Here is an 18194-nt window from a genome sequence, read left to right on the forward strand (position 1 = left end):
GGAAAGGAGAAGGAGGAGGAGAAAGTAAGAAGCCATGTTGGCAGATGGGGAATCAGAGGTGACTGAGACTGGTGGGGCCTTTGATTCTAGGAAAAACCAGAGAAGATTCCCCTGGTTGTGGAACCAGAGAATGTGTCAGGGTTTTGGAGTCCTGTGTGTTTTCTCCTCGGCTGGTGCGAGGCTAGAATAAAGGAATGGCCCACCAATTTTTGGCTCCACTGTTTCTTTACCGTCTGCCTGCGTCCAATGGGAACCTGCATGTGAATGACCACGATGACAGCCACAACTACTGGCCCTACAGGAATGCAGTCTTTTAGAGCTCCAGGACTTGGTTCCTACTCTACCAGACTCAACTCATGGAAGCTCTGCATTTCCTAGTGCTTGTTTAGGGGCACCAAGGGGCATACCCTAGAAATACAGGGAAGTATGAGCTATAGGACAAATTTTGACAAACGAGAGAGCAGATATAAAAGAGTCTGCAGACAAATTTCCTTCCCTCATTCCTACCTCCTGACACAAGTGACAATTCCTATTCCAAGACACAGTGACTCGACACAAGCTGTCTGGCGGTATCCCACGGTATCAAGAAACGAGCTAGGTTTTGAAGTTGTAACCCGCTGGATAACATATGACCTTGTATTTGCTTTCCTTCTCTCCTTCCTTCCTTCTCTTTTGCCCTCACTTCTACTTCCCTATAATTATAGCGCCCAGCAAAGCACTAAAATGAATCAGATTGTCTTCTAGAAGAACCTAGGTTAACACAGAATATAAAAAAAAAAAAAAAAGGTGGATTTGATGGAAGTTTGCAATGAAGGCAAGGTATAAAAGAAACTTTGAGCATTCATCCTGTTAAGTAGCCATAATAAATAAGCGGCAGCAGATCTGGGCTCTGTATCCATCAGAAAAATGGATTGACAAGCTTGGGGGTTAGGGTTTTTTCAATTACAGTTTATTTTTTCAATTTTAATTTGTGTTTACATAGATTCTAGTGTCCCCCCAAATGCATCATCCCTCCCCATGTTCCCCACAACATCCCCCTTAACCCCTTCCCGATGCCCTCCCCCTTTCCCTCCAGGATTTGCTTTTCTGCTCCCTATAACGCTGTGTTATGTGTATATAATTTCACCAATCTCTTTCCCTTTTCTGATCCCTTCCTATCTACCCCTTTCCCTCTGTCCGCTTTCCCTCTGGACCCTTTGATCCCACCTGTCTCTTTTCCATTCCTTAGTCATATTTTTCATTGGGTTCCTCAACTGAGTGAGGTCATATGATATTTTTCTTTCTCTGCCTGGCTTATTTTACTTAACATAATAGTTTCCAGGTCCATCCATGTTGTCGCAAAAGGTAAGATTTCCTTCTTTTTCATGGCCCCATAGTATTCCATTGTGTATATGTGCTTTTTCATCCACTCATCCATGGACAGACACTTGGGCTGTTCCCAGATCTTGGCTATTGTAAACAATGCTGCCATAAATATGGGGGTGCATTTCTTCTTACTACAGGGCAGAGGAGCAGACATTGTTCTCACCACTGTTTTGCAGATCAGGAATGGGAATCAGCGAGGTCACACAGATCCAGGGCTCATTTTGCTCACAATCTTAGCTATAGTTTTGAAGGCAACTGAGGAGGATGGAAACTATACCAGAGATTCAAAAGTTTTAACTGGTTAAGTTTAACCAGTTTTAGCTGGTTAGTGGCTCTGCTTCAGGCAATGAATCAAAAGAAATGGGAAATGATTCAAAAGGTGATTGAACTCGGACTTTTTAAAGTTGTGCCAGGTAGGGTAATGTGCTTGTATCAGATTTTGTAATTTATGTAGATTCATATACATCTTTTTTACATATTGCATTAATTGGGGAGTATGTGGAGTGTTGTGGAACTAAATGTATTTGGCTGTGTTCAGCACACTGTATAATTGACTCAATTATCCATGTGGGGATTATTGACTTTTAATTTGCAATCTGGCTTCTCCTTTTAGTTAGGCTGTTTTTGGGCTGCTGTAGGAATGCCAACTAATTTAAATAATAATTTAAGTAAAACATAATTAGGTAGGGAAATTAAATTCAATCTTTTGCCAGCACCTGAAGATTCTACAGCTGAAATGTAACTCTAATCCACCCACTATCGTTTTATTCTCCAATGCCATTTTACTACCACAGGATTTTATTGCTTTCCATACATTATCACAAGTTTCCTTACTTTTTTGCTTACTTCTTTCCGATCCAATCACCATTCTGCTGACAGTAATATTAAACAAACAAGCAAAACCAAAAAAAAAGCCAGGTCTCATCACGACTGTAAAGCCAGTAGCCACGGCCACCATGAAAGCTGCCTGGCCCATGCAGGTTCGCATTTGATTTGGACTTACTATAATGAAACAATGGAGCCAAGAACTGGTGGGCCATTACCTTTAATCCTAGCTTGTACCCGGCAGGTGAGAAATACACACAGTGGGAAAACACTTCCATTTCCATTCAGGGCTCCCAAAGCCACGACTTATCCGAGTTTCCTAGAATCAAAGGTTTCTACCTCACCAGCCTTATTCACCTCTGTTCCCCATCTCCTTCTCTCTGCACAAACTGACTTCTCTTTCAGCATTCTGCCATCTTGGCTGCTTCTCCTCTCCTCCAGGTGGCCTTTCTCTGCTCTCCCCTCTAATGCTAATCTCAGGAACCAAGAGAGAGCAAGCTCCAGGCCTGCCCATTTTATACTGTAGAAATGAAAACCTTTAATCCAATATATGAACAAGAAAGTCTCTGATACAAAGTCACTTAGGGTGGGAAAGGCTTAGTCTTAAAACTAAGCCTTAGGTCAGGGGTCCCCAAACTACAGCCCGCGGGCCACATGCGGCCCCCTGAGGTCATTTATCCGCCCCTCGCAGCACTTCTGGAAGGGGCATCTCTTTCATTGGCGGTCAGTGAGAGGAACATAGTTCCCATTGAAATACTGGTCAGTTTGTTGATTTAAATTTACTTGTTCTTTATTTTCAATATTGTATTTGTTCCCGTTTTGTTTTTTACTTTAAAATAAGATATGTGCAGTGTGCATGGGGATTTGTTCATAGTTTTTTTTACAGTCAGGCCCTCCAACGGTCTGAGGGACAGTGAACTGGCCCCCTGTGTAAAAAGTTTGGGGACCCCTGCCTTAGGTTATAATGACCTTGCCTGCTTACAGCCTGTCTCCCACACCCAATGCAAACTATAAGTGAGCAAACATATACATCATATTTACAAAACTTATTTGACCAACACCACCCCTTATGTGAACCCTTCTTGTAGCCCTACATTGTGAGATTCTGAGTGGTAGTGTCTGCAGCGTTTCACCTCTTCCACTCATGCAGTACCTAACTCAGTGCCATACTCTAAAGAGGGAGCAACAAATACCAGTCCACGTGTGCTGCAGGCAAACCCAGAGGGCAGAAATTCTGGCGCTCAAGGAATACCCTTGAACAAATGTCACCTGGTGCCTCTAAACACAAGGCAAGCGCCAAGTGGCGCCCTGTATAACGTGTATATAATATGCATATATACACGCGCGGCTAACTGTACACGCTTATACACACATACTACATACATAATAACATCCATATATACATAAGAACACATCCATATCCAGGTATCTACAATTAGTAAATATAAATAAGTTAAAATGCATACAGTCTTAACTCCGAACAGGTGAAAAAGGCAGGGCGCAGGGCGGTGACATCCCTCCCCTCCCCCGCCGTCAGACCCCCCACAACCGCAAGACAAGACCCCGTAGCCGCGTCCGCGGGAACCGAGAGGCCCGGGAGGCAGCGGAGCAGCTTGGCCCTTCCGGGTTCCCGTCCGCCGGGGCGCCATTGGCTGGGCTGGGAGCAGCTGACAGCCAGCGGCTGGGCGAGAGAGCTCTGAGGATGGCGGCGGCCGCGGCACTGATCCTGCGGGAAAGCCCCAGGTAGCCGTCCCCGGGGTGGCGCAGGTGGGGTCGGCACAAGGACGCCCCTGCTGCCTGTCGCCAGGCTCGGCCGCGGGGCCGAGTCGGGGTGGGGGGCGGGGCTGCCAGGTTGCGGGGCGGGAGCGGGCGGGGCGTGGGCTCCTCCGCCGTCGCGGTGGCTCCCCCGCGTGGGGTTGCCGTGCGCCCGGCCGCTGAGGTCGGTGCGGGGGTGTGGGGGTCAGTGCCAGCCGCCCGGGCCTCCCTGGAGTAACGCTGAGTAACGCGGGGTGGCACTCCATTTCCACCTTCCTTCCGGTTCAGACGTGGTTGGGAGAAAGGCTCCCGTGGGCGCTGCGGGGTCTTTAGTACCAGCACGTGTCAGTGCCCTTTCCATCCACACAGAGTCCACTCCAGGCCAGGAGTTTGGGGCTGGTAACACTAGTCAGAATTTCGTAACATTGCTTTTGTTTTTATTTATTTTTAGTTAATTTTTGTTTATGGTGAGTTACGAAGTTCTCTTTTAAAATAAAATTACTTAAGTAAAAATGACTCCATGTAATGAAAGGGAATCAAATCATAGTGAGGTGGTGTATGGATGCGGAAAAAGTGCTGAAGTATATTTACAGGCAGATAATTGAAGTTGGGAAATAAACTTATTTGCGCCTGGATTGTGCAGGAATGTTAAAGAAGGTTTTTCCATCTTCCTGATTTCACTGAGTTCTGACAGCCAGTTCCTTGCCTCACACCAGTGCCCGGGGTGACAACACACCACATCAGTAAACCATAATAACCTGGTGGAATAGAATTGTTTTCATCACATGAAGTTACTTATTACAATTGAAGCAGAGTTTTAAAACAACTGTGTCCTTAGGACTAAATTCTATTCTCTGTGATGCAGCATTCTTTAGATCAGGGGTCTCAAACTCGCGGCCCGCCGAACAATTTTGTGCGGCCCGCAGACTAATCCACGAAGTTCAAAATATTTTGGATAAAATTAAGTAAGCCTAGGGGCTTAATCCCTAGGGGATTACCTCCTAGTGACCTAGTAGTTTGCCTTGCCTAAAAGAAAGAGAAAATTTGCTAAATAGATCTTTTCAGCAGTAGTGCTTTTGGGAGAAATCTTTTTGGAAATGCCCTGCCTCCTTTGCTGGCCATCATCTGTTTTTCTTTATTTTAAGCAGTCAGAGTTTTTGAAATGAAAACTTACAGCTGCAGTTATAGATAGCTGTGTGTATGGCGAGTACAGTCTTACTTGGAAAGCTCACTTAAAAACCTTGTTTTACTAATTTATTTAGCATGAAAAAAGCAGTGTCGCTGATAAATGAAATAGATATAGGAAGATTTCCACGATTGCTCGCCCGAATTCTTCAAAAACTTCACCTGAAGGTTTGTACTTTTGTATTTCTATAACTTGTAATATTTTCTTGTGATTCCACTGAGCTGAAATGGTTTCTACCTAAAGAACTTTTTGTGAAGTATAGTGTTTCCGAGAGTGTCTTTGAAAACACTAGGTCTCTAGAAAATTTGATAATGTTTCATGGTCAAAGGTTTGGGAAGTTCTGCCTTCATTAAAGTTAATTTTTTTTATTATGGAAAATTTCAGAGTATATTATATGGTAGTGTTTACAGTAAATATTTAAGGATGCATGTATTATGCAAAATTTTCCAAATTTGTTTGACCTTGGAACTGTTTTATCATGATACATTCTTTTGGGACTGAGGCTCTTTGGAACATGCTTTGGGAAAATTCTGATTTATGATTTCTTTCTTCCTCTTAAAAATAATTCTATGATATTGCTATCAGTCAGTATTTAATCTTTCACTTTTATTTCAAAGGTGTGGTTATTTTGGACATATTGAAGTTTAGTAATTCACTGCTTGCTCACCAATCTATGTTAACGTTTTTTATCCTGTTATAAAATTTTAATTCTATCCATCATATGTTTATGGAACATCTGTTAAATGTTCTGCCAAGTGCCAGTCATCACCATTAAACAAGAATTTGGATTCTTTACTTTTTTTTTTTCCTGGCCAGGAGCCCACCCCAGAGCACTTTCTCCTTCTAAAGTGTATTTTAAACCCAAGTTCTCCTTATAGTCCTAGTTCAGATTCTTACCATCTCTTGTTTGGACACAGTAATTACCTTCAAACTGGTTTCTTTTTTTTTTTTTTTTTTTTGTATTTTTCTGAAGCTGGAAACGGGGAGAGACAGTCAGACAGACTCCCGCACGCGCCCGACCAACCGGGATCCACCCGGCACGCCCACCAGGGGCGATGCTCTGCCCCTCCAAGGGGATGCTCTGCCCCTCCAAGGCATCGCTCTGCCGTGACCAAAGCCACTCTAGCGCCTGGGGCAGAGGCCAAGGAGCCATCCCCAGCGCCCTGGCCATCTTTGCTCCAATGGAGCCTTGGCTGCGGGAGGGGAAGAGAGAGACAGAGAGGAAGGAGGGGAGGAGGTGGAGAAGCAAATGGGCGCTTCTCCTATGTGCCCTGGCCGGGAATCGAACCCGGGTCCCCCGCACGCCAGGCCAACGCTCTACTGCTGAGCCAACCAGCCAGGGCCCAAACTGGTTTCTTGAAGCCTCTATTTGAGGGGTCCCCAAACTATGGCCCGCGGGCTGCATGTGGCCCCCTGAGGCCATCGGCCCCGCTGCACTTCCGGAAGGAGCACCTCTTTCATTGGTGGTCAGTGAGAGGAGCACATTGACCATCTCATTAGCCAAAGCAGGCCCATAGTTCCCATTGAAATACTGGTCAGTTTGTTGATTTAAATTTACTTGTTCTTTATTTTAAATATTGTATTTGTCCCTATTTTGTTTTTTTTACTTTAAGATATGTGCAGTGTGCATAGGGATTTGTTTATAGTTTTTTTTATAGTCCGGCCCTCCAATGGCCTGAGGGACAGTGAACTGGCCCCCTGTGTAAAAAGTTTGGGGACCCCTGCTCTAGTTTGTCCCTTCCTATTTTTTCTTCATAATGTGAATTCATTTATCTTTCCAAATATTTTTTTCTTAAAAAAAGAATTGATCATATTAAAGTCATCAGTGGTTTTCCATTGTTCTGTGGGGAAAAGTTCAAAATTCTTAACATCATATTATAATAACATTATAATATGGTCACGATCTATACATATTTTCCCCATTTTGCAAGCTCTCCAGTCACACTGGAATGTGCTCTTTTATTAGAACGTGCTGTGAACTTTTCCAACTGTGTGTGTATGTATATACTCTTTGCTTTACCTGCAATGTCCTTCTTCCCCCTAGTGAATAAACTAGTTTTCATCTTTCAGGGGTTTTATAGTCTCACTATCAGCAGTTGTTCTCTCTTCTCTGCTTCTAAAAGCACTTGGGTCATTATCATCTCACTTTAGTACTGCATCATAAGTACGAATTAGTTTCATGATTACAAGGTCTTTCTCTGACCTTGAATACCTTGAGTAGCATGTCTTACTTATCTTTGTATTTCCTGTATCTGATACATTGATTCTTATACAATTAGTAATCAATAACTATTTTTTTTTTTTGATGGAGAGAGAGAGTCAGAGAGAGGGACAGATAGGGACAGATAGACAGGAAGGGAAAGAGATGAGAAGCATCAATCATCAGTTATTCGTTGTGGCACCTTAGTTGTTCATTGATTGCTTTCTCATATGTGCCTTGACCGTGGGGCTACAGCAGACCAAGTGACCCTTTGCTCAAACAAGTGACCTTGGGCTCAAGCTGGTGAGCTTTGCTCAAACCAGATGAACCTGTGCTCAAGCTGGTGACCTTGAGGTTTTGAACCTGGGTCCTCCGTGTCCCAGTCCGACGCTCTATCCACTGCGCCACTGCCTGGTCAGGCTCAATAACTATTCTTGGAGTTAGTTCTTTTCCTTGCCATGAGAAACACAAAACAAATGTAAGTCTTTTAAATTCCATCTGTGAGAATTTTGCTTTTTACAGTTATATTGCTCCCTGTGTGACTGCTGCCATTCTAATGGCTTTGTATTATTAACTCATGCTGGAATTAATCCTTACAGCAACTTTAGGAAGTCATCTTTATTTTCTCTATGAAGAAACTGAGATAAAGACCAGTTAAATAATTTGTCCAAGGTCACACAGCTAAATAAGGCAGTCTGTTCCAGATTACATCTCTTTAATCCATTACAGTAAACCTCAGAAAAAAGAGTACAAAATAATTTATAAATCAGTCTAAAAGTAAACAGTGAAGGCGGTTTATATAGATGTTCTCCTTTGATTTCCTGTCCCGGTAGGTGGCTGCCTTCTTAATGTATAAACCAATATGGGTAAAAAAAAACTTATATACATCTTTTGTTCTTCATACTGAGAGAGGATGGAACATTTGTAGGCAAAATTGTGATGTGTAGTTTGTCTTTGACCCTGTCAGTTACCTCTTGAGTTGAGAATAAGTTAGTATTTATCTTAGAGTAACTCAGTGGCCAAAACATTCCACAGAGGTGCTTGAATCCTATGTCTTGCAAGGATAGGTGCGATTTCTTTCGGCACCCCCCCTCCCCAGGACAGTTTCAGGGAGTATTCTTCCAGAAGGGCTTCCGTTGTGGTAGAGCTCTTATCAAGTAAAGTTGTGGCGACGTTCAGGATCTGCCAGCTTTCTTTTATTTACTCTTGGCCTGTCAGCTTGGCCTTTGCCTTCAGACAAGCAGAGCCCTTAGAACAGTGAAACCTGGTTCAGGTAGATTGATGAGGAACTCAGGGATTTGGTTGCTATTCTAAATGATAGCTGCTTGGCACTTTGATTTTACAAAGCTTACTCAGTTTATGGGCAGGTATAATCTGTGTTTGACCAGATGGGATCCTTGGAATCCCTCGTAAGAATAAACATGGGGAAGCTAAGCCAACTTAGGTATAGACTAGGTCTGGGAGTGCTCTTTAAACTAGCCCTCTTCCTGGTCATGGTAATGTGCAGGACAGTCCTGCACAGAGAATTGTCCCATCCGTCATGCTAATAGTCTCCATTGGGAAATACTGAGGGAAGTCAGACCAAATACCGTGGCTGGTAACTTAGAAATAAACATTTATGGCCTGACCAGGTGGTGGCGTAGTGGATAGAGCCTCAGATTGGGACGCAGAGGACCCAGGATCAAAACCCCGAGGTCGCCAGCTTGAGTGGGCTCATCAGGCATCAGTGTGGGCACACTAGCTTAAGCAGAGGGTTGCTGGCTTGATAGTAGGATAATAGATATGGCCCCATGGTTGCTGGCTTGAGCCCAAGGTCGCTGGCTTGAGCAAGGGGTTATTCACTGCTACAGCCCCCCAGTCAAGGCATGTATGAGAAAGCAATCAATGAACAACTAAGGTGACACAACAAAGAATTGATGCTTCTCATCTCTCTCCCTTCCTGTCTGTCTGTCCTTATCTGTCCCTCTCTCTGTCTCTCTATCTTATTGTCTCTCCCTTGCTAAAAAAAACCCCAAACATTTATGGCTTCAGAGTTTCAAAAATAATTGTCACTACTCATGCAATTAAAAACTCATATACTTTGCTCCATAGGAATTTTAGGGCCTTACACAAAGCATATTACTGTAACTACATATGTCGTATGTCTGTGTTCTGAGAGATCAACAATCTGGATTCCTGGCATGGTAGCCTGGATATGCTTTCACTATAAAGTAATTGAATGTTGCAGTGCTTTAATACATAAATAACTGGTAAATTTAAAAAAAACCTAGTTGCCTTCACAATCACTTAGTTGATATACTATTTTCATAGAAGACCTCTATAATTTTCTGAGGAATGTTACCTAATTTCAACTGTATGTGGGCTTGAGATTAGTTCCCTAATCATCATGTTAAGAAAAAAATTCTTAAAAAAAAAGGTTGGAAACATGGATTTAAAAATTTTCTTTTTTGTGTGTCCTTAAAGTACTTAAGAGTGCTTAAATCAAGCATTTTATATAACATTTTAAATTTCCCAAATAGTTTAAGATGAAGTTTTATTTTTTTCTTCTTTTCTAAATAAGGAGAGGAGAGATAGAAAGACTCCCGCATGTGCCCCAACCAGGATCCACCTGGCAATCCTTGTCTGGGGCCCATGCTCTGCCCATTTTGGGCCATGCTTGCAACCAAGCTATTTTCAGTGCTGAAGCAGAGCCAGTGATCCCTTGCTCAAGCCAGTGACCTTGGCCTCAAGCCAGCGACCTTGGGCTTCAAGCCAGTGACCTTTGGGCTCAAGCCAGAGACCATGGGGATTATATCTATGATCCCACGTTCAAGCCAGCAGCCCCGTGCTCAAGCCGGATGAGCCTGTGTTCAAGCCAGAGACCTGGGGTTTTGAACCTGGGTTCTCTGTGTTCCAATCTGATGATCTATCCACTGCGCCACCACCTGGTCAGGCTGGTTATGTATTTTTATATAACTGTTATCACACTGTATATATTGCCCTGCTATTTACCTTTCCTTCTCCCTTTTATCAGAGCTCTTTCCATGTCAATACATATAGCACTACCTTATTCTTTTTATGTGGTGTTTTTCCTTTCTTCCTATGTATACAGGGGTGGGGAAAAGTAGGTTTACGGTTGTTCATAATAAATAATACAAAAATTACTAAATAGTAATATAAGAATAAACTCTGCTTCATGTACTCAAAACTGTAAACCTACTACTTTTGTCCAACCCTGTATATGTTTATGGCATATGCTCTTTTAATACAGAAAAAAGTAACATCCCACTTTCCATTTTAAGTTTTAAGTTTCTTGGATACTTTATAACTTTATAAACCTGGGCCTTAATTTACTCCCTTTGAGAGGATAAGGGATAATATATCTCCTCTCTCTTCTCTTTAATGCCCAGATATGTGTGGGCTGCTGTTGGTAGAAAGAAGTCAAACTGCTGCTCTGTGAAAACAAATAGAGGAGCTTCTCCCAGAAATTTTGGTGCAAGAGGTTCAATATGTATCTGAAACTTTGTTGTATAGCTGTATTCTCTGTGTGCTCTTCTGCTCACTCATTTTAAGATTCTCTTTATTTTTATTTTAAGGCTGCATGCCTGATTTCCAGTGGATGGAGGCATATAAATGTTCCCTTGTCTCCTTTCACTCCAAACTACTGTGTTAATATAAGGCCTTCGGCATCTTGAGACTAGCCGTTTTGTTGCTTTCTCTCTCCCCCCCCCCCCCCCATCCCCTGCTATCTCTCTCTTTTTAAAGAAATTTTAGCTCCCTGTACATATTGGGGACACTGAAGTTTTATTTTTCTACATGATCAGTCACTATTTTTATTTTGTTAAATATCTTATTTGGTGTAAATTAAAAGGAATCAGATTGACCAACTTGTAAGTTAAAGTGTAAATATCCATTTAATTTAATGCAATCTTTGGTTTAGTAATTATAGATAAGTAATATTGTTATGTTTCTCATATTGATAAAACCTGGCACTGTAACTCATTATATCAAGAAGATGTATGGTAGTCACAGAAATTCAGGAACTTTCAAATCAGAACATTGCTCCTGAGGTGAGTCATTGACATTTTAGCTAAATTAGGTTTACGCTTTTCTCATCATAGAACAGGTAGTAGAGACTGGAATTCTTATGACTAGCTCCAAACAAAACAAAACAAAACAAAACAAATATGCCAGTTAGAGTTCTAAAGAGGCTTCAGTTGTACATCATCCTAAGCTGTCAAGGCAGGGACTCGTGGACCTTCTGAAACTTTTCCATTTTGCTCTTGGGGAGAGGCAGCAGCAATAGAGAAGGTTGTTTTTAGTATGTGTGCATGAAGTATTTATTTTTACTTAAAAGCCATTTTAATATTGTTTATTTTTCATATTTGATAAACCAGTATCTTTATGTCAGGAAATTATTTTGGAAGTGAAAGAGAGGAGACTAGTCAGAGGTTATACTCAGACTAGTATTTTGAGTATTGCGTATAAAAGTAATTTTGTAGTGTTTAAGTTTTAGAAAACATGGAAATTATAAAAAAGACAATTTACTGCTTTACAAATACTCTTTTTTTTTTTAAGTGAGAGGAGGGGAGATAGTGAAACAGACTCCTGCATTCAACCCAATTGGGATCCACCTGGAAACCCCTGTCTGGGGCTGATACTTGAATCAACTGAGCTAATTTTAGCACCTGAGGCTGACCTGCTCAGACCAACTGGGCTATCCTCAGTGCCGAGGCCAATGCTGGAACCAATCCACACTGGCTCTGGGAGGGGTCAAAGGGAGAGAAGGGGGAGAGGGAGAGGGAGAGAAGCAGATGGTCACTTCTCTTGTGTGCCCTGACCAGGAATTGAACTTGGGACATCCATATGCCAGGCTGACGCTCTGTCCATGGAGCCAACTGGCCAGGGTGTAAATACTCTTATAATAACCCATAGTTTTGGAGAACTCATCAAAATGGAAATTATTTAAATAATTATTTGTTTTTATGTGTCTTTTTAACTGGAGTTTGGTATTCCTGAGGACATGAGCTGTCTGAGTAGCACATAATAGATAGTAAATATTTTGAGTAAAGATGAAAATTACTATTAATTATTGATAACATTTTAGGGTTTTACCTTCTAGCTTTTTTACTAAATGTCCATTAGTTATGGTATTTACTGTTATTTTCCATTTCCATAGTTTTTTAAATGAGCTTTATTTGGCAAGATCCAGACCTTGAACTGTACTATGATTTTGAGATACTGAAATTTATAAATACAGCAGCATCTTTTACCATGGATTTACTTTTTCTTTCAAATTCTCATTCCATTTATAACTAAATGCATCATCTTTTGCGTATCTGAGTTTTGAATCTCTGAATGTGTGCTAGTGGATTGCTGTTTGTGTTGTAGGCTGAAAGCAGTTTCAGTGAAGAAGAGGAAGAAAAACTTCAAGCTGCATTTTCTCTAGAGAAACAAGATCTTCACCTAGTTCTGGAAACAATATCATTCATTTTAGAACAGGTATTTTTATTGCCACAAACTTACTAACCATTGTTGTTCAGTACATGTTTATATTGCTATGATATGTGTAACATTTTATTTTTTTAAGTATGCATATGGAAGCTGTGAATATATTTTAATCAGTAATTTCAGTGAAGTTTAAAAGAATTTGGATGTATGATTTTTTTCCCCCCACGGTATTACATTGTACAAAATAGTCTTAATCATTGAGAAGTAGTGAGTAAAGTGTTTGAAAGTATGAATCAAGACTTTATTGACTCGAGACAGTTATAAAAGGGTTTAAGTCATTGTTACTTGGTATAATAATTTGGAAAAATGAATACATTTTATTTAAAAATTCAGTAAATGATTTTTGGGGATTTAGTTGACTAAGGTTATAAATAAACAATTAGAAAAGAAGTAGCTATGAAAGGACTTCTTTTGATACTGTTTCTTCCTACTGAGCTGTACTTCTGTATCTCTTTTTTAACCTAAATTCAGTTTATTTTGTACATTCCCTTTAAACCTCTCTAGCCTTGACCCTTTATACTTGCAGTCCTCCCCTTATTATCTTTGGCTGATCATAGTAGAGCAAATTGTTAGTCTTTTATTATTTCATGGTGTCAGTGATACCACATTTCCCCATGTATAAGATGCACCTTAATTCTGGGGTCCAAATTTGAAAAAAAAAGTATTACATAAAGTTATTGAACTCAAGTTTTATCCATCATAAAATTCATACAACTCCTTATTACTGTCAAAACTTCTCTATTCATTAGCTTGTCTTCATCTGTCTGATGACGAATCACTGTCTTCATATATTACCTCGTCCTCAGTTCCGTCTGTGGCATTTAAAACGCTACAACCACTGTATAAGACACACCCAGTTTTTAGACCCCAAATTTTTCAAAAAAGGGTGCGTCTTATACATGGGGGACTATGGTATTTTCTTCACTAAGTTTTTTCTTTAAGGGAGGGCAGGATCTTTGTGTGTGTGTGTGTGTGTGTATGTGTGTCTGTGTACAGGTTATATAAACCTAGCGCATTGCTGAACTTAAAATAGATTCTCAGTAAATTCCTGTTGACTGATAAAATATTAATGAAATTAAACTTTAGATGGTACTGTAGCTTCATAAGCATTCTAATAACAGATACTGTTAAAAGGACAAGCTGCCAGGCACCTACTGCATACCTTGTGCAGATTACAGATCATAAAGTTGACTGTCCTTGGTGGGCCTTCAGTAGAGGAAAAGGATAATCAAATAAGACAGAGCAGCGTGGGGTTTATGGGTAAGTTGTTTCAGAATAATATACATAATAAAAAGACATCACTGTTAAAAATTTTATAATATTTTATTATGTATTATCTAGGAAGTTGGTCAGGGAAGGTGGTTTTGAGAAAGTGCTTCTTGGAAAATTTTGTTAGGAGACAAAACCATTGCATCCTTCTTCCGGTTCTTCTCCTGCTTGGTCCGAGCTGGACTCTTTGGGTTTAGATTCTCCGCTCTCCACAGGAAGACCTTTAGGTTCCTGGTTAGCTGCTTGCGCTCGCTTTCCCTGTGCTCCCCTTGCCCCTTTCCTTGTCCTTTTCTTTTTGTCTGCATATTTATCCTCTCCTGCTGCCTTTTTTGGCTTCGTTTCCACTTTAGCAGAAACAAGTTTAGCTGACAACCTCGCTGCGCCCTCCGCAGAGCTGACCTTCCCCGGGCACCGTGGCAGGCGGGCGGGGCGCACCAAGAACCTTCACACGCTTGGGCTGCCGGCTGCTGTCTTCCCTTGCTGCCCATGCTCCTTGGACCTGCGATAGGGGCGGGGCGGTGGGAGAACCCAGGGAATGAATGAAATTTTAATTAGGATCCATTGACATAGCTACAGCAAAGAAGCTTTTCTGTTGGGTGAAGTTAGGGTTACTTAAACCACAGGCAAAACTGAAAAAAATAAGCCTGAATAATTTTGGCCACTTAATCCTGAATCTTTCAGCCCTTGCAATAGTATATCATTTGTAAAATAATAAAAAAAAATTGTGCAAGAGAAATATAAAATATTACTTTGATTTAAATTATTTACCATTAATATTGTATCTTATTATAGATTAGTGTCTCTTTAGGAACATTAGAGACATGTAATTTTTTTCTCCTTAACAGGCAGTGTATCACAATGTGAAGCCAGCAGCTCTGCAGCAGCAGTTAGAGAACATTCACCTCAGACAAGACAAAGCAGAAGCATTTGTCAATGCTTGGTCTTCCATGGGTCAAGAAACAGTTGAAAAATTCAGGCAGAGGATTCTTGCTCCCCACAAGGTATTGGTTCTGTTACACCAAAGATATTTTTCAGTAGTGTATGGCATGGATTATAATACCTGAAGAGCTCTTAAAGTGATAATATTTTGTTGAAAGGTAGAGTCAGGCACAAGAAAGTATATAGACAATATTCCTATAAAGTTATTTCCATACGTATTGGCTACCACAATGTGATTTAATTTTAATTTGCAGTTTAAAGTATGCTTCTATAATCTAAGACTAAGAATGAAAGTCTATTTTTCCCCTGAGGCTTTGGATAGGACTCGTTATCCTTTTTATATATTTTGATTTTTTTTAGCATGTGAGACACAGGGAGGCAGAGACAGATTCCTGCACGTGCCCCGACCAGGATCCACCTGGATGACCCCCTACCAGGCGATGCTCTGCCTGTCTGGGCTGTTCCGTTGCTCAGCAACTACACTGTTTTAGTGCCTGAGGTGAAGCCATGGAGTCATCATCCTCATCATCCTCAGCACCCGAGGCCAGCTTTGTTTGAACCATTTGAGCCATAGCTGCAGGAGGGAAAGATAGAGAAGCGAGAAGGGAAGGGATGGCAAAACAGATGGGCACTTCACCTGTGTCCCCTGACCGGGAATTGAACCTGGGACTTCCACATTCTGGGCCGATGCTCTATGACTGAGCCAACCAGCCAGGGCTAGATTGGTTATTCTTTTAACTATGTACGTATATGTAACATTTACTATAATTTGGCTGAGTCAGATTCAATTAAATAATAGCTGAAAAAATCAACAAAATTTATTTGAAAAAATCAAATAAATTTATTTTTTAAAATATTTTCTTGAAGTGAGAAGTGGGGAGGCAGACAGACACTCCTGCATGTGCCTGACTGGGATCCACCCGGCATACCCACTAGGGGGCAATGCTCTGCCCATCTGGGGCATTGCTCATTTGCAACTGGAGCCATTTTAGCACCTGAGGCGGAAGCCATGGAGCTGTCCTCAGTGCCCAGGCCAACTTTGCTCCAATGGAGCCTTGACTGCAGGAGGGGAAGAGAGAGACAGAGAGGAAGGAGAGGGGGAGGGGTGGAGAAGCAGATGGGTGCTTCTCCTGTGTACCCTGGCCAGAAATTTTTTTTTAAATTTAATTTAATTTTTGTTTTCAGAGACAGAGAGAGTCAGAGAGAGAGGGATAGATAGGGACAGACAGACGGGAACGCTGATAGATAAGAAGCATCAATCATCAATTTTTCGTTGTGACACCTTAGTTGTTCATTGATTGCTTTCTCATATGTGCCTTGACCGTGGGCCTTCAGCAGACTAACCCCTTGCTTGAGCCAGTAACCTTGGGTCCAAGCTGGTGAGCTTTGCTCAAACCAGATGAGTCCACATTCAAGCTGGCGACCTCGGGGTCTCGAACCTGGGTCTTCTGCATCCTAGTCCGACGCTCTATCTACTGCGCCACCACCTGGTCAGGCTACCCTGGCCAGAAATTGAACCCAGGACATCCACACACCAGGCCAATGCTCTACCACTGAGCCAACAGGTGCTTATTTTTAATTCAAAATTTAAAAACACGTTTTTTTGTTTTTTATTATTTGAAAATTAATCTTAGTGATAGCTTTCTTTGCAGGATATGATTAAAAAGGATTTTTAAATTTTATCTCGTCTCACTCTCTTTTTAAAAAATATATATTTTATCTTAATATCTTTGGAGACTTGAAACTGTAATGTCACTACCACTTACCGTATTTTTCGCTCCATAAGATGCACCTGACCACAAGAAGCACCTAAGGTTTTAAGGAGGAAAATAAGAAAAAAAATATTCTGAACCAAATGGTGTGTTAAAATATTTAATAAAATATACCACAATAATATTTCAACAATGTAAACTCAACAGCAGTATTAACAACCATTAGCACTGTTATTAACAAATGAGAAGAGACTTTAATGTTCAAATACTCTTCTAGTCTGGGAACCCGCAGCAGCTAAAATAAATGAACATTCGCTCCATAAGACGCACGGGCATTTTCCCCTCCACTTTTGGGGAAGAAAAGTGTGTCTTATGGAGCAAAAAATACAGTAATTTGTATTCTTCTCTTTTGTTTTTTTATCAGTGTTGACTCTGTCAGCAATGTTATTGTAAAAGTGTTTTCTGTTTGATTTTTATTATAATACTTGTGTGATTATGACAGTTACTAAATTATGAATGCTCTTTACAGAACTTCAATACTGTATTTAATTTTACTCCTGAAATTCTCTTTATGGTTTTTTTAACATATATTTTTACTAAACTAAATGTACAGACTTATATGTCATATATTTTATTGACATATATATTTTTTTTCCTGAGATCTTAAGGAAAATTGTATTCTTTTTATATAATGTTTTTTTCTAAAAGATTTTTATATTTCTAAGTTAACTTAAATCCTTAGTACTTGATGTGAATATGAGAAATATGTATAAGGCATATTTAAGCACTCTGAGTAACCAGCTCTTTAAAGACTACATGCACTGATTCCTTTTCTTAAAATGCATTTATATGTTTGTTAGGGAGTTTTAAAATATAAATTTGAAAGTTATAGCTGTTTTGAATGTTCAAAATGTGTTAATTAATATGATTTTCTCCTGTTAAGAGTATTCTTAACTTTACCAGTCACATGGGAAATTTATTCATATCTACTCATTTCATTATATAGTGAAATTTCATCATATTATTCCGTAGATTCTTGAGAAACCTACTTTTAAAAATGGATGGCTGTCATCCTGGCCAGTTGGCTCAGTGGTAGAGTGTTGGCCTGGCGTGCAGGAGTCCCGGGTTCGATTCCCGGCCAGGACACACAGGAGAAGCGCCCATCTGCTTCTCCACCCCTCCCCCTCTCCTTCCTCTCTGTCTCTCTCTTTCTCTCCCGCAGCCAAGGCTCCATTGGAGAAAAGTTGGCTCGGGCCCTGAGGATGGCTCTGTGGCCTCTGACTCAGGCGCTAGAATGGCTCTGGTTGCGGCAGAGTGATGCTCCACATGGGCAGAGCATCTCCCCCTGGTGGGCATGCTGGGTGGATCCTGGTCGGGCACATGCGGGAGTCGGTCTGACTGCCTCCCCATTTCCAACTTCAGAAAAATACAAAAACAAAACAAAAATGGATGG

The 18194-nt window shown here is 41.0% G+C and overlaps 1 protein-coding gene across 3 annotated transcripts in view; it reads left to right on the forward strand.

Annotated features, from left to right (window-relative positions):
* The first annotated feature begins 3821 nt into the window (after positions 1 to 3821).
* Positions 3822 to 18194, forward strand: part of COMMD10 (COMM domain containing 10) — a 215464-nt gene continuing 201091 nt past the window's right edge. For all 3 annotated transcript variants that reach the window (XM_066274118.1, XM_066274119.1, XM_066274120.1), the window contains exons 1-4: positions 3822 to 3933; positions 5208 to 5298; positions 12702 to 12812; positions 14936 to 15091. In XM_066274118.1, the coding sequence (XP_066130215.1) occupies positions 3893 to 3933; positions 5208 to 5298; positions 12702 to 12812; positions 14936 to 15091 (399 nt within the window). In that variant the 5' untranslated portion in view covers positions 3822 to 3892. The remainder of the gene's footprint in view (positions 3934 to 5207; positions 5299 to 12701; positions 12813 to 14935; positions 15092 to 18194) is intronic.

The sequence above is a fragment of the Saccopteryx bilineata genome, chromosome 4 (assembly GCF_036850765.1).
Source record: "Saccopteryx bilineata isolate mSacBil1 chromosome 4, mSacBil1_pri_phased_curated, whole genome shotgun sequence".
NCBI lineage: Eukaryota > Metazoa > Chordata > Mammalia > Chiroptera > Emballonuridae > Saccopteryx > Saccopteryx bilineata.